Raw genomic sequence first — 23,036 nt, 5'->3', positions numbered from 1 at the left:
AATACAGCTCGGGGGAGGTGCACCCAGAGACACCCCTTGAGAGCACGACCTGCAGCAGTTGTGGGTTCTCACCCACCACTACACCACGTCCCTCACTGGTGGCCGGTCGGCACTGAGACCCCTCCTGGGTCTGCACCATCTCCACAACCCCAGCAATATCAAGTGCGTCATCCCCTGCAAAGACATAAAAGAAAAGAAATGGAAACAGGCATTAGCACTATGGCACACAATTAGGGCTGAGAAGCTACAGAACCAGTACTTGATTGACACATGTCCCACATGACTAAAACCATCCCATGCATGCACCGTCACTGCGTATGAAGGGGAGGCAGATGGCAAACATTGATGACACCAAGATGGAAGATGAACACATTTGCTGCATGCTGCCTGGCAGTGGCATCACACATTGGCCTGTGATTGGCAGGTCAAATACACATGCCATCACACAGATGGCATGTACCCTAGCCATAAAGTGAAGAGGGAGAGGAGGGCACCAATTGTTCATTCAGTCTAGTTTGCTCACGAAATTGCTTATTTAATTGAAATGGTTCAAATGTTTAACCTGGAGCTGCCAGTCCAAAATGGTACTATAGCACAGGGACATGTCTAAACAAATGATATCCAGGAAACAAAGTCAGTCCACTGTACCATAGCCATGTCAGACATGTGACAATAGGACTGAGAAATGCCTAGTAAAAGTGCTGGAATGCAAACAGTCTGCCTGAATAAACAGAGAAAAATAAGCAACAATGTTGTGACAAGATGACACTTCAAGGGCAACTGGCGTGGTGTTGGGCTGGATGTCTACTGTTGGCAGAAGGGATACTGCTATACCCAAATGCTGGTGCGCAGAATGTATTGGATGAGGCACATGGGTGACCCAAACCACTCAGACGCACACACACCCTCACCTGGCACCCAAACAGAAGCCCTCACACACACACCATGCTCATGGATGACACACACATGCATGTGCACTCACCGGACAATGCCTCGTAATCTGCCAGTTCTCCCACGCCTTGGATCTGTTCCTCCGTGACGTAGGTCCCAGCAACATGCTCATGTGGAGTGAGTTCTATGTCCTCTGCTGGAGACCCACCTCCAGTCACTAAAGTAGCGGCATAACTTGAGGCCAGCTTATTCTTTGCCCTGCGCTTCAGGTCATTCCAGCGCTTGTAGCAATCAGTAGCTGTGCGCCTCACGATTCCAAGGGCACTTATGATGTCAGCGATGGTCTGCCAGTGTGCCTGACGTTGTGCAGGTGTGGTCTTGGATCCTGCAACAATCACCATTTCGCGGTCATGTGCGGACACATACTCTACAAGTGCATTCAGTTCGGCCTCATTGAAGCTGGGCTTCCTTGACGGGCCGGACTGTGTAGCCGTGTCTGGGGCATCAGCCTCTACTGGACGAGCACTCTTCCTCTTCCGCTTGGAAGGTGGTGGGGATCCTGAGTGTCCTACGCCGCTCGGGACACTAGGGGCAGGAGCCCCGGTGGACTCTGTACTAGGAGTGTGGGATTGCACACTCAGCATGGGAGTTGGTGCAGGCATTAGCTCAAGTGTGATGGTGTCAGGAGGAATGTCAGCAGGATGGACTTGGACCGACACTGTCTTGGCTGGGTGTGTGAGAGGTGGGGTGGATGGAGCCGCAGCTGCCCCTGCACCCTCCCCACCCTGCCTACTCGGGGCAGCAGATGACCTAGCTGCCCCTGATCCACGTGGCCTGATGACACCAACGTGCACCGGCGCACGTGGCCTAGACCTGCTGACCTGGAAATCAACCATGGAGTCACCCTGTGCCAGGTCTGGTGCCACAGTGGGCTGGTCTAACAAGGGCTGAGCATGGATGGTGTCAGCCACGTTACCCTCAACCGGGGGGGGGGGGCATGGGTGTCCCTGACTGGTCCTCCACACATGGGGGGGCTAGGGGCACCCTGCAAGTCACGGCCACGTCCCCTACCGGATCCACCACGGCCACCACTTGGGGCTCGGCCACCTTTGCCACCCTTACGGCTTGTTCGCCTCCCAGCCATGGCACTGATGTTATTGTGCGTATGGGAGTCGCTGTGAACTATTGTCCTGGGCAATTGGGGGTCAAAGGGCTTTGGGTACCAGATGGTAATCGTACCCTAGTGCTCTAGCAAGGCTGTATGTCACCCCTGGGGATAGATGACGGGTCACGCAACGCACAGGCACCCCAAAAAAGGGAAGTAAGGTGCACGCAACCCCTCCTAGACCATGTGTGTGGAAAAATAAACCTGCACTACGCTGTGGCACCCAGAAACACAAGAATGAACGTATGCGTGTCACACGCAGCCTAGAATGACCTCTGAAGGGGTACGCGACACACGGGGCAAGCACAGATGTTAAAGATGTGCGCGACTCACCGTCTGCCAGGAAAAAAGCGTGAAAAAGACGCGCGTGTGCGCGTTGGCAATAACCCTGCCAAAAGAAGAATTGTACGCTGTTTGAGGAGACAGGACAACAGTAGAAGGGAACGCTGTTTGAGGAAACAGGCCCGAGGAAAAGAGAAAAAGCTGTCAGAGGTAACCGGGAGTACGAACTTGAAACGCCGTGAAGTAAATCGCGTGTGAACCGAATTTCACCCACTCGCTCTCCACGAAAAGCACGTACAAGGAAATGGTGTTCTACACGTACCTTTTATACACACGTCACAGACGCGATTACGCGCTGAGGCCATTTCCACCAATTACACACTTTGACAGTCAGACGTGTATTTTTTTTTTAACACGCGCCATTCTCAACGGCCATGCACGTGACGTCATAGACGCGCCTGGGGGCCTTTGGACCAATGAATTAACGTACGTGTGCTGACGCACTTACGCGCTAAGGGCCTTTCCTCGAATTACACGCAGATGTGCTGGACTTTCACGTGCCAAATCACTCCGTATCAAGCTGGCCACGCGTAAGCACACGGAAGAACACGCTCCTGCCCAGAAGCCGGAATTACTGCCCCCCTCAGATCCCCTAGCACGCTCCCACCTGCCATCTGCTGCTGCCTGACTGCCTGCTGCCCACGTGTCCTGCCATTTGCTGCCTGCACATCAGCCAGGGGTGCTGTTGCTGTGACCACCCCTGCTGGAACCAAAGACTCCCGACTGGGATACCATCGCTCCACAGCCCAGCTCCCGGACCCAGTTGCCCACCCACTCCTGCCTCTGGGGTTGCCATGTCGGGCACTGCAACATCTGGCACCAGTGGCAACCCCCGGCCAGAGAGGCAGAGGGGCACCAGCTTCACTGCCACCGAAGTTGGTGTCCTGGTGGAGCATGTCCTGGGGCACTATGATGCCCTCTTTGGAAGGTTGCGTGCCGACAAGGAAGGACGGACTCGGATCTGGACAGACATCGTGACTGCCATCAACGCGGAGGGGGTGGCAGTCCGACTATTCCATCATGTGAAGAAGCGCTGGGAGGACTTCAGGTCCAGGACCCTCAAGAAGGCCCGGCGCCTCCTGAAAGCAGCGGATGCTAAGGGGCGCCGGGGCCACTTGTTGGAAGATCAGATGAGGGTCCTGGAACGCATATCCCCAGCGCTCCACGTCCAGGTCCTTGAGAGGCAGACCAGTCTGGAGTCGAGCGGTAGGTGTACATGTATACTGATTGTAAGCTGTGTGTGTGGTAGTGTGGCAGGAGTGTGCAGGTTGCACATGTGGTTTTATGTGGCCAAGTATGGGGGGGGGTACAGGGCCATGAGGCTGACACATGCGAGGGCTCTCATGTGTGACACATGGATGGTGCTTGTGTGTGTAGGCTTGCATGGCAAAGGATGTGGAAGAAGGATTGGCAGGTGTGACATGGATGCCGATCTGAACACTGCGACAGTTGGCGGAGGTGTACACATGCATGCAAGTGTGGTGGTGTGTGTGCATGTGTAGTGCACTCCCTGTGTCGCATGTGATGTCTGGCTCACCTTTGCCTGCTCATGCTGTTGTATGTGTATGGATGGTGCTGGCTGTTGCGATATGGCTGTGGTGTAGCTCATGTGTGGAAGTTGAAATGGCATGTGTGTTGGGGATTGTGATGCCATGTGTGAGGTTTGCCAATGCCACTCATGTACAACTGTCATGTGTTTGAGTCCATTATACAGTGCCCTGATGCCTGTGTTTTATTTCTCCCTGTCTACAGCGTCAACTCACAGCGGCAGGGGTCGCACCACCAGCCGGAGACGCAAGGCCCGGCTTCCCTCCCAGGTTGTGATCTCGTCGGGGAGTGAGGAGTCCGGTGCTGCGTCCAAAGCCGCAGCTGCCAGGGGGAGGTCCAGGAGGCGGAGGTTGGAGTTGGACTCCTCGGCAGCAGAAGGGGCAGCTGGGACCCCACAGGGCACAACGGAGGAAGATGGCACGGAGTCATCCAGGTTGGTGGGGGGTTTGGTGGAGGAGGAGGCCATGCAAGCAACAGAGGCGGGGTCTGGAGGTGGGGATTCCACAGGTGCTAGTGGTGCAGTGCAGAACCAGGGACAGGTGGCAGCACAGGCCGCCGCGTAGGTGCCTGTGTGCAATCCTGTCCCTGCTCCTGTCACTGCATCATCTTGCACCAGCAGGGATGCCTACCTCCAGACCCGTTCTCAGGGAGGGGATTGGCTTACACCAACTGGCCTTCCTCTCCCTCTGGATGTGGCTATCCTGCAACAGGTTGAGCCTGTCTAGGGTGGGGTGGTGTTGCGTCAACGGGCCATGCGAGCTGACCTGCAGTCTTTCCATGATGAGACTGCACGTCTTCTCGCATGGCTCGTTGACCACGTTGACCCACTGGGACAGCTCACCATGGCCGGATTCCTCCGTTTCCTGGACCTTGTTCCGACCCCCCTCCTCAACGGAACCCCATATGCCCCAGTCGTCCTCCATGCCATCTTCCCACCCATGTATCACCTGGGTGCCCTGTGGAGCTGCCTCTGACCGTGCGGCCAGGCTGGTGGACAACAGATCCCTGCCACAGTCTGGAGTTGGACGTCCAGCAGGGGTGGCCACATCAACAACTGCACCCCAGCTGGAGGAGGATGTGCAGGCACCATCGGACAGAGCACATGGACAGCAGCAGCAGGAGCTGTAGGTGGGAGCCACGATGGCTCGGGGCCTTCGACATCGGAGGGGCAGGCATCGGCCGGAGGGCAGGAGGACCCAGGATGGGAAGTGTCTTCTGTGTGGCAGCGGTTGGGCCACGCCATAGATGCGGAGCGGCAGCGGGCAGAAGAGGCACGGCTCACGATGGTCAGGGCGGAGAACTCCATGCGGAGGGCCCTGAGGCGGGCCGAGTGCCTCGAGGCAATCCGCAGGGAGTTGGAGGAGAACATGTCGTCGTCCCTGCGGACCCTCGGGGCCATGGAACAGGACCGCCTCCGGGACATTGAGAAGGAGTTCGATGATCCCCTGGCCCGCAACATCCAGAAGTGAGCCGTTGGACTACCCCGCTGCCATTGTATATAGTTAATTAGTGTTAGGTTTTATTTTATTTTTTTTATTTGGGGCGCTTGGACTATGCCCCACTTTTTTGTATATAGTTATTAGTTAGGTGGGTTTTATTGTAGGTTTCATTTACATCGTTGGGATCATGGACCCTGGATTTGATCTTTGTACATAGTTTGACAGTGGATTTGTGGCCTTCATCTTTTATTGTTTTTTCACCATGGAGCAATGGATTTTCACTTTATTTTCCCTTTGGATTTGCTTTGTTGGACGGTGACTTTGGACACAATTTCATTACTGTTATTTTGGATTCCCATTTTCATTATTTATTATTTTGGTGGACATGCTGCATTTTGATATTTGTTGCCATTATTGTTTCTTTTGATTTCATTCACTTCATTTACACTGTAATACATTTTTGTTTCTTACTTCAATGTGTGGACTTCTCGCATTGGTTTCATGCCTGCCACAATGTGGGTTTTCACAGTCATGTGTTGCCATTGTGTGGGTCTGACGGACTTGTACTCATGCGCATACTGCTTATTTGTTATCTATCATGTAATAGGTATTTCAATTTTGAATGGATGTAAAGCTTGCTTGGTTGGTTGGTTGGACTGGGGTGGCGTGGGATTTGGGTGGGCATAGGAGCCTGGGATCTGGATTGTGATGACGTGTTGGATGGGGGACATGAGTGGGGGCCTGGTGGAGGGTGCCCCTGACTGCTGGGGGGTGGGGGTGGTGGGAGACATGTGTGTGGGCCTGGTGGAGGGTGCCCCATACTGCTGGGGGGTGGGGGTGCAGGGGGACATGAGTGGGGGCCTGGTGGAGGGTGCCGCTGACTGCTGGGGGGTGGGGGTGGTGGGAGACATGTGTGTGGGCCTGGTGGAGGGTGCCCCTTACTGCTGGGGGGTGGGGGTGCAGGGGGACATGAGTGGGGGCCTGGTTGAGGGTGCCCCTGGCTGCTGGGGGTGCAGGGGGACATGAGTGGGGGCCTGGTGGATGGTGCCCCTGGCTGCTGGGGGTGCAGGGGGACATGAGTGGGGGCCTGGTGGAGGGTGCCCTGCACTGCTGGGGGGTGGGAGTGCAGAGGGACATGAGTGGGGGCCTGGTGGAGGGTGCCCCTGACTGCTGGGGGGTGGGGGTGGTGGGAGACATGTGTGTGGGCCTGGTGGAGGGTGCCCCTTACTGGTGGGGGTGCAGGGGGACATGAGTGGGGGCCTGGTGGAGGGTGCCCCTGGATGCTGGGGGGTGGGGGTGCCGGGGGACATGAGTGGGGGCCTGGTGGAGGGTGCCCCTGGATGCTGGGGGGTGGGGGTGGTGGGAGACGTGTGTGCGCCTGCTGGCAGGTGCCCCTGACTGCTGGGGGGTGGGGGTGGTGGGAGACGTGTGGGGGCCTGGTGGAGGGTGCCCCTGACTGCTGGGGGGTGGTGGGAGACATGTGTGGGGGCCTGGTGGAGGGTGCCCCTGACTGCTGGGGGGTGGGGGTGGTGGGAGACATGTGTGGGGGGCCTGGTCGAGGGTGCCCCTGACTGCTGGGGGTGCAGGGGGACATGAGTGGGGGCCTGGTGGAGGGTGCCCCTGGATGCTGGGGGCTGGGGGTGCAGGGGGACATGAGTGGGGGCCTGGTGGAGGGTGCCCTGCACTGCTGGGGGGTGGGAGTGCAGGGGGACATGAGTTGGGGCCTGGTGGAGGGTGCCCCTGGCTGCTGGGGGTGGGGGTGCAGGGGGACATGAGTGGGGGCCTGGTGGAGGGTGCCCTGCACTGCTGGGGGGGTGGGAGTGCAGGGGGACATGAGTGGGGGCCTGGTGGAGGGTGCCCCTGGATGCTGGGGGACATGAGTGGAGGCCTGGTGGCGGGTGCCCCTAGCTGCTGGGGGTGGGGGTGCAGGGGGGACATGAGTGGGGGCCTGGTGGAGGGTGCCCCTGGCTGCTGGTGGGTGGGGGTGCAGGGGGACATGAGTGGAGGCCTGGTGGCGGGTGCCCCTAGCTGCTGGGGGGTGGGGGTGCAGGGGGGACATGAGTGGGGGCCTGGTGGAGGGTGCCCCTGGCTGCTGGGGGGTGGGGGTGCAGGGGGACATGAGTGGGGGCCTGGTGGAGGGTGCCCCTGGATGCTGGGGGGTGGGGGTGCAGGGGGACATGAGTGGGGGCCTGGTGGAGGGTGCCCCTGGCTGCTGGGGGTGGGGGTGCAGGGGGACATGAGTGGGGGCCTGGTGGAGGGTGCCCTGCACTGCTGGGGTTGGGATTGCAGGGGGACATGAGTGGGGGCCTGGTGGAGGGTGCCCCTGACTGCTGGGGGGTGGGGGTGCTGGGTGACATGTGTGGGGGCCTGGTGGAGGGTGCCCCTGGATGCTGGTGGGTGGGGGTGCAGGGGGACATGAGTGGGGGCCTGGTGGAGGGTGCCCTGCACTGCTGGGGTTGGGATTGCAGGGGGACATGAGTGGGGGCCTGGTGGAGGGTGCGCCTGGATGCTGGGGGGTGGGGGTGCAGGGGGGCATGAGTGGGGGCCTGGTGGAGGGTGCCCCTGGCTGCTGGGGGGTGGGGGTGCAGGGAGACATGAGGGGGGCCTGGTGGAGGGTGCCCCTGACTGCTGGGGGGTGTGGGTGCAGGGGGATGTGAGTGGGGGCTTGGTGGAGGGTGCCCCTGGATGCTGGGGTGTGGGGGTGCAAGGGGACATGAGTGGGGGCCTGGTGGAGGGTGCCCTGCACTGCTGGGGGGTGGGGGTGCTGGGAGACATGAGTTCGACATGAGTGGGGGCCTGGTGGAGGGTGCCCCTGACTGCTGGGTGGTGTGGGTGCAGGGGGACATGAGTGGGGGCCTGGTGGAGGGTGCCCCTGGCTGCTGGGGGGTGGGGGTGCAGGGGGACATGAGTGGGGGCCTGGTGGAGGGTGCCCTGCACTGCTGGGGGTGCTGGGAGCCATGAGTTGGACATGAGTGGGGGCCTGGTGGAGGGTGCCCCTGACTGCTGGGGGGTGTGGGTGCAGGGGGACATGAGTGGGGGCCTGGTGGAGGGTGCCCCTGACTGCTGGGGGGTGGGGGGTGCAGGGGGACATGCGTTGGTGGGCAGTAGTGCAAGGTGACATGTGGGTTGGCTGGGGGCATGGTGGATGGGCTGCCTGCGGGACATGTGCAGGGTAGTCCCCTGTGGTGTGGGCCGCCTGCAGGGGCCGTGGAGGGTGTAGAGGGAACACCTGGGAGGATCCACACGGGCAATTCATGTGCAGTGCTCCCCGCGCACCCCTGGAATACACGTACCCTGATGGAATCGCGTGTGATACTTCCCGCGCACTCTTGAAATACACGTACCCTGCTGCTTTTGCGTGTGATACTTCCCGCGCACCCCTGGAATACACGTACCCTGATGGAATTGCGTGTGATACTTCCCGCGCACCCTTGAAATGCACGTACCCTGCTGCTTTTGCGTGTGATACTTCCCGTGCACCCATGGAATACACGTACCCTGCTGCTTTTGCGTGTGATACTTCCTGCGCACCCCTGGAATACACGTACCCTGATGGAATCGCGTGTAATACTTCACGCGCACCCCTGAAATGCACGTACCCTGCTGTTTTTGCGTGTGATACTTCCCGCGCACCCCTGGAATACACGTGCCCTGATGGAATCGCGTGTGTTACTTCCCGCGCACCCCTGATGTACACGTACCCAGGACAATCGCGTGTGAAACTTCCAGAGAACCACTGAAATGCACGTTCCCCGCTTGGCGTTTGCTGTTTGGCAGCCCTGTGAACTGGTCCAGGGTTAGCGCAGCCCTTTGCGATTATTTTGGAATTTTGAAGGCTTTTCCTTGCGCGAGGGCGTTCTTGGGGGCGTAACTGGCGCTGCTGCAGGGTCGCTGCGCCACTCTGCGCCGCGGCTGGTTTTGGAGGCTAAAATCCATGAATACGCTGTGCGATGAAAAGGATTTTATCGCACGCGGCTGGCGCAGTGTATCGCACGGGGACACTTCGCCAGCCGCGTGCGCCACTTTTGTGCGAATTTCTATGAATTACCCTGTAAATGTCCATTTCTTTCTCCTCACCTGGGATATGTATTTTCTTCTTGTGGCGGCAATGTAGCACTTTCTATTGTTCCATCTGTAGGAGGCTAAGCTTGCTTTGCCCTAGACATGGCACTGAACTGATGGAATCATGGGCTGGCATAGGCTACTCTAGGGTGTGACGGGTGAACACTTAAGTTGAGTTATCACGGTAGGTAAGTGCAGTGTCGGTGCACAGAGTTTAGCTTGCCAAACATGCATGCAGACACATTATGCGTGGGACATATTTCATTGTAATCAGTCGTTCGAGGGCCATTTTTTGTGTGACAGAAGATCTTCAGTGCTGGTATGGATTACGGCATCATCGTTTATATTTTGCCTACAGGGTTTGTATCCATGAAACCATAACCTTTCTGAGACCATGCGGATTGCGCAGTAATAATCATTTGTTATTGAACTTTATTATTTAGAATGATGTTACCCAACCGAAATTGGTACTCATTTATCGACCTCTGAAGTAAGAACGTTTGAGTTGGGCTGAGCTATCGTCCCGGCTTATGTATGCTAAACGTAGTCACCATGTTGCTCCATGTGACAACTTGGGCGAGTCCTGGCCTTTTGATGTACTTGTAGTTTCGTTTCTGCCGTCACAGCATGCAAAGAGAAAGGTCTGTGCCACACATGACATGGAGCGCGATACCCCCATTACTCCGCAGCCAACAATGTCGAATTTTTGTATGCCGCATTTTGCTGGTGTGTGTGGGGGTGGGGGTTGTGTTAGGATGATAATAATAAATGGGGGTGAGTATCGGGGTTCTGCGGGGATTTCACACGCATATATATACAGCGAAATGGGTTTAAAGAAAAGTCGCAATGTTCGGCTGCGCAGTGTTTGAGTCGCAGTAATCGCATAGATCCCATGGAGCCACTTAGTAGCCATGCCTAAACCCATGCATCACCACCTCAACTTGCCTAGACTAATGGGAGACTGTGAAGGCCAAGGGCTGCAGACCCTATGCTGGGGCAGCTCTCTCTCTCTCTCCCTCTCTCTCTCAGAATTCAATAAATGCACAAGAAAAAGATCAGTGCAATTAAGTTGTTAATTCTGTAGTAGTGCGATTTAAAAATCCCACATTTTTTTTGTTTATTATTTAGCATATGGTTTAAATTATTAAAACCTTTGCTACATCAATTTCACAATTGGCAAACAAAAGAGAAATTATCCTTTTACAGTCGAGTATTAGGAAGAAAGAAAAATTAAAAAGAAAACAATTCTAAGGAGCTCCCTCAAGATTTAAACGAATATTCTCTATGCAGCCTTGACAATGGAACCTGTTAAAATAAATATAAAATCTAAGCATCAATACTGGGGTGCTCCTGCTACGTTAGCCCCGGAAGAGGACTGGTGATTTTAATTTAAAATATCCATGTACATCCAGGGATGTAATCGAGGAAGTGAGGTCAAGTGTGCACTCTGCCCCCATTGTTTAGTGCAATCCTTGCTTGATCAAGACAATCTTCAGAGATTTCCTTAATAGAAAGGACTGTGATTAGGTTGTGCTCTTAGGTTGCAGCAGGGGCCTGCAATCTTTGACTGTCTAGCTATTTTGGACTACAACTCCCATCAGCCTTAGACAACCTAGTCAATGGTGAGAGGTCATGGAGGGCATAGTTACAGTGTATATGGTTTTTTGAGGGGGTAATGCGGATCTTTGCCTAGAGGAACCTGCTTTGTTTGATGTGTGCTTAAAATTGTCACTGCATGAGCATGGCAGTGGTGTTGCTAGGTCTGGCAATGATCTGGGGCTACGCTGATGTCGGGACTCGGGGCTAGTTAGCCTTTTGGTTGTAGCCCCTCTGCTTCTTTTTGGGGCTCCAACAAAAGAACCGGGCTATAGCCGCACAGGTTCCCCCTCAGCAACGCCTCTGCTGCATGGGTTGATCTCAGGTGCCTGGTGGGGATGGAGCAGGACGCTTTGGTAGTTTTCTTGCGCTGAGAGGCCAAAGCGTATGATGCGTACAGTTTTGGGTTCCATTTTGTGTTTTACCGTATCATTGTGCAATACCCTCATGTCGGTATGGCACGTTAAGCCAGTAGCTCTCTGCATTGTGAAAAATAATCGTTTCGTGCCCTATGCAAAGGTAGTACCCAAACTGATAGTTTCCAATTGATCATATGGTAAATCTGGCCGAATTCAGGTTGGGTAATCCCTACCAAACATGGGGGGCGGGGCTGCCCCCCGCTTCCGGATTTTTGGAGGTTGGGGATGGGGGGGAAGAAAAGAAAAGCGGTCCCTGCGGCATCGGATCTGACCCACGTAGGAGGGACCGATCTGATGCTGCAGGGTCAGAAGATGAGCGGACGCCAAAAAGGTAAGTAGGGGGTCGGTGGGGGAATGTATTGGGGGTGTGGGGGGGGGGTTTACGTTTGGCCAGATTTGGCCGTGGCAAAATTCTTTGCGGCCGAATTCGGTCGCAAACAATTGTGCCACTGCCAAATCGTGTACATCCCATGTAAGTATTGGCCAACAAGATCCAGTGTGCAAAATAACGTTGGACAAAGGAGTCGCACGTGCGGGAGGGTGGGGGGCGAGCTGAGTTTACCTGGGACATGATTTCAGGGCTGGGTTGGTGGGTTATTTATTTATTTTTTAAGTATTATTATTTTTTTTCCCTCATAATTCCTCTAGTTCTGACCATTCGGTTGGGACAGCTTTTGTATGTGCATCAAGTGGGCGCGAGCGGTTGGGAGCATTGCTCCTCTACTTAAAAAACAAAAAAAAAAGTTTTAATATCTACCATATGCTTTTATTTTAAAAAAGAAATCGTTGCGGAATGGTTTCGTTTTAATATAGAAGTGTAGTAACAAGTTAAACAAGTGCTGTGCACTGACCATTCCCCTAAACAGCCGGTGTGTTTGTTTGGGGGTTTGGATTGCGCATGGGCGAGGGCGTCTTGATAGGGTTTTCTTTTGTGGGGAGCAGGGAGGGCATGGGGCAGGCCGGCAGGGAACATAGAGCACTACTTCTTTGCCTACATTTCGACCACTGCTCTGGTAAGCCCTGTGTAAAATACACGACAGTAGCCCTTTAGTAACCCTATTAACATCGTGGCCAGGTCCACCACTGCGTGTTTGTCCAGTAGGGGGCGTGAGAGCGAGAGATCATTAAAGCCCATAGACACACTCTAAGTCTAAGCGGTGTTTTCTTGACCACAGGTACTTCATAGAGGGTTGCCCGGTCCTTAGCATGAGCCGTGTTTTTGCTTGTTGGGCAGGTGCCAGGGATGCTGTGCCCGGCAGGAAGGCTCCTCTGCAGACGTGGACCGCGAATCATTAATATGCATGCACAGTGCACTCACAAGTTAGCAGCAGCAGACAAGGCTTTGTGTGCAGCCCGAGGGGGTAGGTGTGCTCGAGACTGAGATTCTGAAGGTGTTTCCTGTGTGAGGTGGCTGAGAGGAGGAGCGTTCTCTGTGGCGTGCGTGCGTGAGTGTTTGTGTGTGTGTGTGTCCCTGCCGCCGATCACAACAGAGAGAGGAGCATCCGGGGAAGCACCCTTGGTTGATGACTTGTGCAGGCGTCCGTCGTTTGGCTCACCCTGTCCCTCTCTATGTGTTTGGCAGGCGGGAATCCAGCTGCCGCAGAGACCCCGTGAGCCGCTGTTCCTCCGGGGGCCCTTGCCGTGGACGAGCCAATGCTAGATCTGGAGGTGGTGCCCGAGCGCTCCCTGGGAAACGAACAATGGGAATTCACTTTAGGTAAGAGACCTGCTGCTCTGCGTTTCGCTTCTCGCCACTGTGTTATTGTTGGTTTTCAGCATCCAATTCCACTGCGCGTTTTGGGGATGTACAACAATGCAACGCCTCACTGCAAGAACTTACATCGCAGTGTTTCTGTTAAAAAATAAATAAAAAGTATATGGATCCATTGCAGCGGTGGAGGCTGCCCTATAATTTTGGGGGCGGGGGACTGGTTGACAGTTTTGGAAGCCGGGCCATTAACCCATAGAGCTGCGCCGCCCTTTCCTCTGAGCCCAGGAGGCCGAATAGCTGTTATTCATTTCTTTGGTCCATTGGATGCACTACAGCCACGGTTCAGAGGCTATTTAGTTGCACTGATAGAAGCGAATGATTATGGAGGCGTGGGACATCTTATCAGGAGCCCAGCAGTTAAGCTTCTGGCCTCATCACAGGATGGGGGCATATTGATATCGCCTGGGCAGGATTTTGCCCCCTGCCTATGTATGTTTGCTGCTGCCACTGTCCCAACGATGATAGTTTATGCAAATACTCTAAGTATCCACACCACTGCCAGTATGGATTTCTGAATACCTGAACTAATTGCATCGATGAAGTCAGAAGGTCATGAAGTAGCTCTAGTGTTAACCTAACCATGTTATGATGTGGACATTTTTTTTCTATCCAGACGCATATGCTTTAACAATCGCTAATTGCATTTTGTTTATTTTCCATTAAGTTACTAAAACGTGATAAAAAATCAACACTGTAGTAAGCACATACCCCATAGTATGTTGTAGTGTTTAAACCATATAAACAGGCAAGCTGGGGATTAGCGCCGTTTGTGGCGATTGTGACATTTCTTTCAAAAGAGGCGCACAATATTGCTTTGAACCCCATCTCTTTAAACAACAAATGCTGCCAGGACCCGCTCATCCTTTCAAAGTTACTTTGGTTGGACGATGGTTGTCCATCTATTATTTCTAGCACTGCGACATGACCAAATCTACATCTCCTAAGTGTTGTAAAGGAAACAGAATAATATTATCCGTCTGTTTGCCAGGTGCTTGTTTCCCACTGTAAAGAAAGAACATGAACATGTGGCTGGTTTCTCAGACTTTGGATTTGGGGGTTCCATGTGTTAATACCCCCGTAAAAATATCGCCATACAAGAATATTGCCATATTTTTGTGGTGATATTAAGCCACAGAACCTGCGGGGGACACCCCTGGAACCCCCATAATTTCCCATAATCGGGGGACACCCCCGGTCCCAATAACCCCATAAATTATCACCACTGATAATATCGCCTATGTCCTTACCCCACGACCATATATATGGCAGTATTATTATTGGTGGGGCTAATATTACCTGATACAGATTTGCGGTCGCCAGGTATTTCTCTTGTTCTTGATAACTTCTGTCATCCAGGCTTCTTGGCTCTCGGCCTGGGGTTTCCGTACCCTTTCCAGGCTCGATGTGACTGGCCTGCAGGCAGGGTAGGGCCCGTTGAGCACATTCTCCTGAATGTGGCTTTGGTAGTCTTCCACATTCCAGTTCTTTTGCTCGTTTCACCCAGAGCCAAATGTTATTATTAAATTGTGCACCATTTCTGTCTATATGTATCCATATTTATATTTTGGGGATTTTATTTTCTGTATTATCCATATTTATTTTTTGATATGTAAACAAATAAGTTGTAACTATTTTTACACATTTATTTACCTGAAAAGAAAACACATACTCACGTGGACGCCTTTTAAGTCCAGGAATGCATTCCTGCCGCCATTTGAACAACTTAAAAAGGAATTCAATTCCCTTTTCAACTTTTCTTCTTCGTTACTTTGCACAGCCATTGGGCTGCCAGGCGTACTTAAAACTTAAAGAAGCAACCAGGAGACGGGTCTTTCTCAATTTTTGCAAATATATACTGAAGGAAAAAGAGTTATTCTGTTTTTGTGTAAACATGGAAAACAGCGAGCCTTGGTTATAATGAAGATTACCCCTGCGCAGGGAGTATTAATTCTATTAAAGACTAGGAGGCGAGCATTAAGCTTTAACTTCACTTATTTACTACTCTCCAGCAGTTCAACAAACTCATATATAAAACTTAAAAGTGTTCAACAGAACTTTTCCTTTTTTCCAAACTACAAAACCCAAGAGTCTCTGTAGTCCATGTCCTCTCATCCAGTCACAACCCACTTCCTGTGCTTGGACGACTCCTCTGCTTTTACTCGCTCTGAAAGTCTATCAAAATCCATAACTGTTCCTCGCTAATGGTGCAAAGTATCTCTTGAACTTGACAACTCAACTGCCTGTGCTTCTCCGGTCTACTGTAGCACTCTGCTGCTTACTCTGCCTTCAGCTATTCTTCTGATCTTCCCCTATGAAACATACAATGGAATATTTTAGGGTGGTGTCTGTGTAGCGTACTTGCTAACATAATACAATACCATTTTAGACAGTACAATACTCGGGTGGGAATTTAATGCTCGCCTCCTAATCTTTAATAGAATTAATACTCCCTGCGCAGATAGCAGGGGTAATCTTCATTCTATGATAAAACTGGAGGCGAGCATTATGCTTGTTCAAAGCTTCCCCAACACCGTTCCTGCTAGACTCTCTGTTGGTTTAAAATAAAACTCTTTAAATGTACGATCCCTCGACCAATCTGCTGCTAGCATGATCTCTCTTAAGGGTACCCCTGCCGTCACGGCTCTAGAAGCCATTGCTCCTCTCACTGAATGAGCCCCATACATGCTCACATTCACACCTTCCGCTTGCATAATCTCTTTGACCCATCTCGCGATGGTAGCCGAAGTAACTGCGTGAAAAGGCTTCCTATGTGCTATTAATAGCTATGTGCTATTAATAGCTGTGTGGTACTTACTGCCCTGCTCTCTGCTGTCCTACTTTCGTACTCTTTAATGCATCGTGCCACGCACCATTTAGTATTACTCTGGGAAATGGGGGTAATGCACCGTAGTAGTCCCTGTCTTGGTTCTTCTGACTATAGAGAAGGTCACTCCCTCTGGCCCGAAGGACCGTCTGTTAATCTCCAGGGCTTTAACGTCTGATACTCGTTTGCATGAAATTAGGCATAATAGCATTGCTAGTTTACCTGATAGCTGCTTAAGGAAAAGGTATCTATCCGCTGGGCAATCTTCTAACAAACGCAATACTGCTGACACATCCCACATTGTACTATACCTGGGCTCAGGTGGAACTCTGTATCTCGCACCTCTGATGAGCCTCACTACTGCAGGATGTTCTCCTGCTGGAACGCCCTCTATTGGCAGATGTCCCGCTGAAATTGCTGACCTGTAAACTCCTATCGTACGGAAAGCTCTTCCGTTTTGCAATAAATTCTCTAAGAAATTCAGTATTTCCACAACAGGTGCTGAAACGGGATGAACACTTCTCCCCTTACACCAGCTTGTCCACTTTGCCCAAGCTGCGTCATAGCTCCTCCTAGTGGATGCAGCCCAGGATTCAGCGATAAAGTTCTGCAGCTTGTGCTGAAATTCCTGGCAGTGGCCAACGTTTCCTGATATCCTGCACGCGGCTAGCGGGAGTGTCCCTCTCACTCTGAGGATGACACAACCAAGCTGGGTCCGTGAGCAGTCGCTCTGCTTCGGGGAGAACTCTGGATATATCCGTCACTAGTTCCATCAACGTTGGAAACCACACCTGCGATTTCCACAATGGCATTACTAAAACCAGCTCTGCCTTCTCCCTCCGACATTTCGCTAGAACTGTGCTCAACATCACAAAGGGAGGAAATGCGCAGTGAAGACCTCCTAACCATTCTTGCAGGAAAGCATCAGTCCCTTGCGCTTCTGGGTCCAGCCTCCAGCTGAAGCAGTGGCTCGTCTGATCATTGAGCCTAGAGGCTAAGAGGTACATGTGTACTGGCCCTCATCTCGTGTTCAGCCTCCGAAACACTGCCAGATCTAGTCTCCAATCGCTGGAGTCTGTCAAATATCGGGAGTTCCAATCTGCCACTACGTTCAGTGTGCCAGTCAGCTATTCTGCTGTCACTGACATCTCCGAGTGTAGGCAGAAATGCCAAAAGTCCTTCGCTAGCTCCGCCAGCATCCTGGACTTCGTCCCACCTAGGTGGTTTATGTATCGCACTGCTGATATGTTGTCCATTTTCAGCAGGACACATGATTTCACGCTTCCTTTTGTGAATGCCTTGATCGCGAACGACCCTGCTAGGGCTCCAGGCAGTTTATGTGAAGACGAAGCTCCTCTTCGCTCCACTTGCCTCCGGTCTCTAGACTTCCACATCTGGCTTCCCAGCCGTTCCGGCTGGCGTCTGGTTCTATTATCAGATCCGGTCTGTCTCCGAATATAGCTCGCCCATTCCAGGCATCCATATTCTTTAACCACCACTCTAGTTCCGTAATTGATTCTTGATCTAGAGGCACCTGCTGGTGATACCTCAGGCCTTGTTGAAGGTGCTTTATCTTCAACCTCTGCAGTGCTCGGTAGTGCAGGGGACCTAGGAATATGGCTTGAATAGATGCCGCTAGTAGCCCTACTATTCTTGCCAAGGCTCTGAGTGATACTTGTTGCTTCTCTAAGCATTCTCTGATCTCCCTCTTGATATCCTTTATCTTCCGAGCTGGAAGTTCAAGGGTAGCCTTCTTGGTATCTAGTACAAACCCTAGGAAGTCTAATCTCTGCGCTGGCGTGGTATCTGACTTCTATATGTTCACCAGGAACTCCAGTGATCCCAGTAGGTCCTGTACCCATTTGGTCTGGTACGCTAGTACTTCTCGATCTTCTGCTAGGAGTAATAGGTCGTCTAGGTAGATAATCAACCTGATCCCCTTCTCCCTGATCGCTGCAGCTACTGGCTTCATTAGCTTTGTGAATGCCCAGGGTGCTGAAGCGAGCCCGAATGGCATTGTTCTGAATTGCCAGAATTGTCCTTGCCAGTAAAAAGCTAGGAACGTCCTGTACTCCTCGAGTACTGGAACTGTCAGGTATGCTTCCTTTAAGTCTAGACACGTCAACCAGTCTCCCTCTCTTAGGGAATCCCGAAGCTGATGGATGCCCTCCATTTTGAAATGTCAGTATATGATCCATCCGTTTAGCTCCTTGAGGTTTATCAACGGGCGCACTTTTTCTTTCCTGTGCACTAGGAACATGTTGCTCACAAACCTCGGGGCTGCCTCGCACCTCTCTATCGCCCTCTTCTGAACTAACTGTGCTAGTTTGCTGTCTAGACAATCCTATTCTGCCTGCGCTACTCTCTGCTTCTGAGGCCTGCGCGGCTTGACTGCGGTCTCTATGAAATTTAGCTGCAAACCTCTGATGGTTTGCAATATCCAGGAATCGTTTTAAAGCGTGCGCCAATTCTCTAAAAACATGCGCGTCCTCCCTCCTACTGGAGGATACTGAATTAGTCTCACCTGGTGTAAATCCTTGGCCTCGGCCTGCACCTGTGGACCTGTGGCCTCTCTGGAATCTCCCTCTGGATGGGAAAAACGTGTCTTGTTGCTTGTTTTCCCAGTATTGTGCTGTGGGATTCTGGAGTCTTCTTCCGCCCTGACCGCGACCATCTGCACGACCCCTGAAGCGGCCGGTCCCGCCAAAAACTCTGCTCGGAAATATTTTCCTGATAGATGCTTGCGCTTTTTCTAGAGAAGTGTAGGTTCCGACGAATCGGCCCATCTCCTTGCCAAAGGTTTCTCCAAAAAGGAGTCCTTGTGCTCCTTCTCCTGCTTCGTAAGATGCCAGGTCGCTGACTTTCGTGTCTATTTTCATCAGCAGACCCCTTCTTCTTTCCGAAGCGATTGCACAGTCGGCATTACCAAGGAGACAGACAGCTCTTTGCGCCCAGCCGGCGAGAGCGTCCGGGTCCACTTCCTCTCCGGTATCCTTCGCTCTTTCCGCTAGATCCATGATCTTAGCGAGGGGTCCTGCCAGGTCCAACACTTTCTCCTGATAGCTCCTCCATGACCTGTCAATACCCTTCCGTGGGTCCTTACTTGTCTTTGACACGAAGGTCCGCATCTTTGGGTCTAGTTCGGGAGTCTACGCTACCTTCCCTGGGACGTCTGGTCGTGGGCAACCCGCTCGCAGGCGCTGTCTCACCTCCTTGTCTAGCGCCTTGTGCAGTCTTATTGTCATATACTGTGTTACTCGAGGGGGTGGGGGGCGGTGGGTCCACTCTGTGGACCTTGGGTTCCGTATGCTATCCGGATCAAACCTATCTTCTTGCGCTTCTTGGAGATGTTTCTCCTTGCGCGTTCTTTTACCCCCCACTGGGCTTAGCCCATTCTTCCTCTGCGACCTCTTCTCCTTCTTGCGAGGCTTGGTCGTCTACTGGCTCTTCTTCCGAGCCTAGGTCATCTCCTGTGTTATCTTACCCTGGAGAGGGGTTCATGAGGTCTGGCACTGCCTGACGCTGAAGGTAAGCCTCTTTCAGCTTTGCGAAAGCGTCGGCTACCTCTGGGGCCTTTTCTTCTGCCCCGTCCAATGAGCCCTGGGGGTCGTCGGAGACTTTCCTCTTAAGGGCTGTCTTACTCCCCTTATGCCCTCTTTTTGAGGGTTCTGTGGGCATGCACGTCAAGTCTCTGGTACTACTACTGGATTGTTAGAGCATAGCCTCTAGCGTCTCCAGTCTCTCCTGTAGGTGCCTGACCCCTTCCGCCACTGCATCAATCAGGGAGCTCCCCAGCACCTCTTTGAAGCTGGCAGCAAGATCTAGAGGTTGTTCCTCTTCGCTCCACTCGAACACAGACATGTTATTACTGTGCTGTGTGCCTGTGTACCTTAATCAGGTGTCTTAGCATGCCCACTGCTCTTAAGATGCCTCTTTAATTCTCTGGATTCTTTCTCCTATTTTTTTCTTTTTTTTTCTTGTGGCTGCACCAGTTGTATATATTCTGAGCCTTCAATAGGCTGCTGCGAGGTCCCTGGCTCACTTGCGCTCAAGTCTTTGGTCACTAACAGCCTGTGGAGCCTATGAAGCTCTGCTGCTTATCGTCTGTCGTAGTCTGTTGCTCCTGAGCAGCTGATTTGTATTGGAGCTCTGCTGAGCGCGTTCAATCGCTATAATCGTTTCTTTAATGCTTTAGGCACTTTCTCCCAGCCAAACGTACTCGAGATGTGCGGCTCTTTCAATAACTCTGTCGCTTAATAGCAACGTTAGTTTTCAACGGACGTCTCCGAGCGCTCCGACTCTTCCTCCTCCCCAAGGGAGGGGGCCGGGCGCCGGAGCAACGCGCACTGCCCGCTGTGTACGCCTCACTCCACCCTCTCGGGTGGGAGCCTGTGCGCCTGCTCTCTTCCACGCTGAGGGGCCGGCGAAGCTTGCGAGCGCCAAGCTCCGCCTACCCGAGGGTGGGGGCTTGGTGCTGCGGGAGCTCGCCCTCACGTGCCGGAGACCTGCGTATGCCGCGAGGCTGAGCCGAACCCCCGGAGTGTCGAAATTGCGACACACGCCGCCAGCCTCGCGGGTAATACTGAAATACGTTAATTGTTACGAACTGGTTCCCCCAGTCACTCACTCCTCAACGCGTGCGCGCAAATTCCCCTCATACTTAAAGTGAATTAACTCGAAGCGCTCTTCCCGCTATCCTTGCTCCTAAAGCATCTCCCTCGCACTCTAAATCAGTGCCTAAACCTTCACGTTCACTCCACTCATTTACCATCTATCATATACAGATATATAGAGAGGAATGAAATGGTACTTATCTGCTTAAAGAGCAGTAAAAGAAGAGGAGTCCAAGCACAGGAAGTGGGTTGTGACTGGATGAGAGGACTTGGACTACAGAGACTCTTGGGTTTTGTAGTTTGGAAAAAAGGAAAGGTTCTGTTAAACGCTTTTCAAAGTTTTATATATGAGTTTGTTGAACTGCTGGAGAGTAGTAAATACATGAAGTTAAAGCTTAATGCTCACCTCCAGTCTTGTCATAGAATTCCCGCTGTGCTTCCTCTTTCTTTATTAGTTCAGGGGTCCAGTACTGCTCGATCTCCTCTCCATGCTCACCGTACTCCTTAGATCTTCCTCTTGCTCTTTTGGGGCTTCCTGTTCGATGAGCGAGAGAGAGCCCTAGTGCTATATTTTAATGGGCATGTCGTCCTATGTTCATGGCATCTTTCTTTACTATATGATGAATGATATTATGGCTGGTCAGGAAGCTCTTTTCTTTGCAGTCTCCCCAGAATGTGTACTTTCAGCCTAGCGATTGCGACACCATCATTCATCTGGCTCCAATATGGACAATATTCAAGCATGGCCACAGAAATCGGCATTGCCATGGTCACCTTGGACTGTTTCTGGCTCCCTCTCTAGTGTTTCGCAACACGCTCCGCCTATAGCTGATTTGGGGTTGGGAGATTTCGCCTTTTCCCTGCCTCTGTGCATAGCATATACCCTGCAGGGATCGAAACAAAGATTTCATGTGAAGAAATTGAAATCTGCTCCTGTGTATCGAGCATTACGAAGTACGCAGGAGCTATGTCTCGGGATCAAGGTTCTTGTCGTAAAATGCTGCCAATCTAACGTCCACATGAAATACAAATGATAACTTTATTAATGGCCAATATACGTGACCAATTAATTATGCGTTGACAGTCTTCAATATATTGATATGTTCTTTATGTAGCGCTTCCGCTTAAGCGCTTTACATAGAACATATATACATGCAATATCACCCAACTACAGTTGGTACTCATTTATCAACCTCGGAAGGATAAAAGGCTGAGTTGGCCTTCCTGGGATTCGAGACTGCAGATCACACGCATATCGCAGCAGCGAGCGCTCAACCCACTGAGCTATCTCACTGGCACTATATATGTCCTAATCATTCTTTATACACCTTCACAACACACATTAGTGTATCATGGATCTATATGGCTGAAGAGTAAACACCCTGTGGTCAATTCCTGAAGATCAGCAGTAAAGGCCAAAATGGGCTAATTAGCTGAATTGCAAAAGGGGCAGAGTGACATTGGTACCATCACGTGTGCATATTTGAACAGCATGGTATTTCCCATGTAAATATTTAATCTGTTAACGGTTTAGTCCAGGATCTGCACATCTTCTGCTTTAAGCCCGACATGACAGGTTGAGCTCCAGCATAGATGGTGGTCACTGCTAGGAGAGATGTTAGCCCAAATGGAATTGATCCAAGTCATCTGCTCAATTTTCTAGTGGTCAACTCAAGCCTACTCGACTGTACAACCGAATTTCCCAGCTTTGCAAATGCAAGTATTGAAACTGGCGCTTGAAATGAATATAAATGTAAAGGGAAGGCTTTTAATACAGTTGCATGTGATTCCGAAATTCGTTATTTTCATTTTTGTTATTTTTTCGTTCGTTGTTTTCTATTCGATGTTCCGCGTGTGACTTTCTTCCACCCGTGGGGTGAGTGCTTTGTGTAACCTTACGTCTGTCACAGGGATGAATGACTTCACCCCTGTTTTTGCAATGTGCTGTATTAGGCAATAATAAATATGACATTTTAAAATAGCTAGGTCTTGTGTGCTGGAGTACTCTTGTACATACCCACTGGGTCGTTTTTTGAAGTGCTACAACCACGTAGGGGTTTGTGTTTTTCTTCATGTTTTACGAATTTGGCTAAATTCGTTTTTCCAGCACCAGCCACATTATGAGGTAGAGCGCCATTTTTTAGCTAAACTGGTTTGTGTGTGTGTATATATATATATATATATATATATATATATATATATATATATATATATATATTTTATTTTACATAAGAGCTTCTATTCACACTACTAAGCCTCTCAAATCACCCCCTTTTTTTGCTGCATAAAAAAAGAAAATTTGCAAAACATGGTCTCCACTGAGGAACTAGAACCAATTTGTCAATTGACCGTGTGGAGAATTCATT

The 23,036-nt window shown here is 51.8% G+C and overlaps 1 protein-coding gene across 14 annotated transcripts in view; it reads left to right on the top strand.

The window, feature by feature from the left end:
• Positions 1-23,036, top strand: part of PHAF1 (phagophore assembly factor 1) — a 1,056,812-nt gene that overhangs the window by 74,451 nt on the left and 959,325 nt on the right. For 8 of the 14 annotated variants that reach the window (XM_069640131.1, XM_069640088.1, XM_069640122.1 and 5 more), the window contains exon 2: positions 13,045-13,179. In XM_069640131.1, the coding sequence (XP_069496232.1) occupies positions 13,116-13,179 (64 nt within the window). In that variant the 5' untranslated portion in view covers positions 13,045-13,115. Of the gene's footprint in view, positions 1-12,727; positions 12,824-12,907; positions 13,180-23,036 lie in introns of those variants that run through there. The other 6 variants (XM_069640046.1, XM_069640037.1, XM_069640061.1 and 3 more) reach the window with 4 other exon arrangements.

This window comes from Ambystoma mexicanum, chromosome 1q (assembly GCF_040938575.1).
Source record: "Ambystoma mexicanum isolate Mex_15411 chromosome 1q, UKY_AmexF1_1, whole genome shotgun sequence".
Lineage (NCBI taxonomy): Eukaryota > Metazoa > Chordata > Amphibia > Caudata > Ambystomatidae > Ambystoma > Ambystoma mexicanum.
Note: the sequence above shows the minus strand (reverse complement) of the source record. Positions and strands in the feature narration are given on the sequence as shown.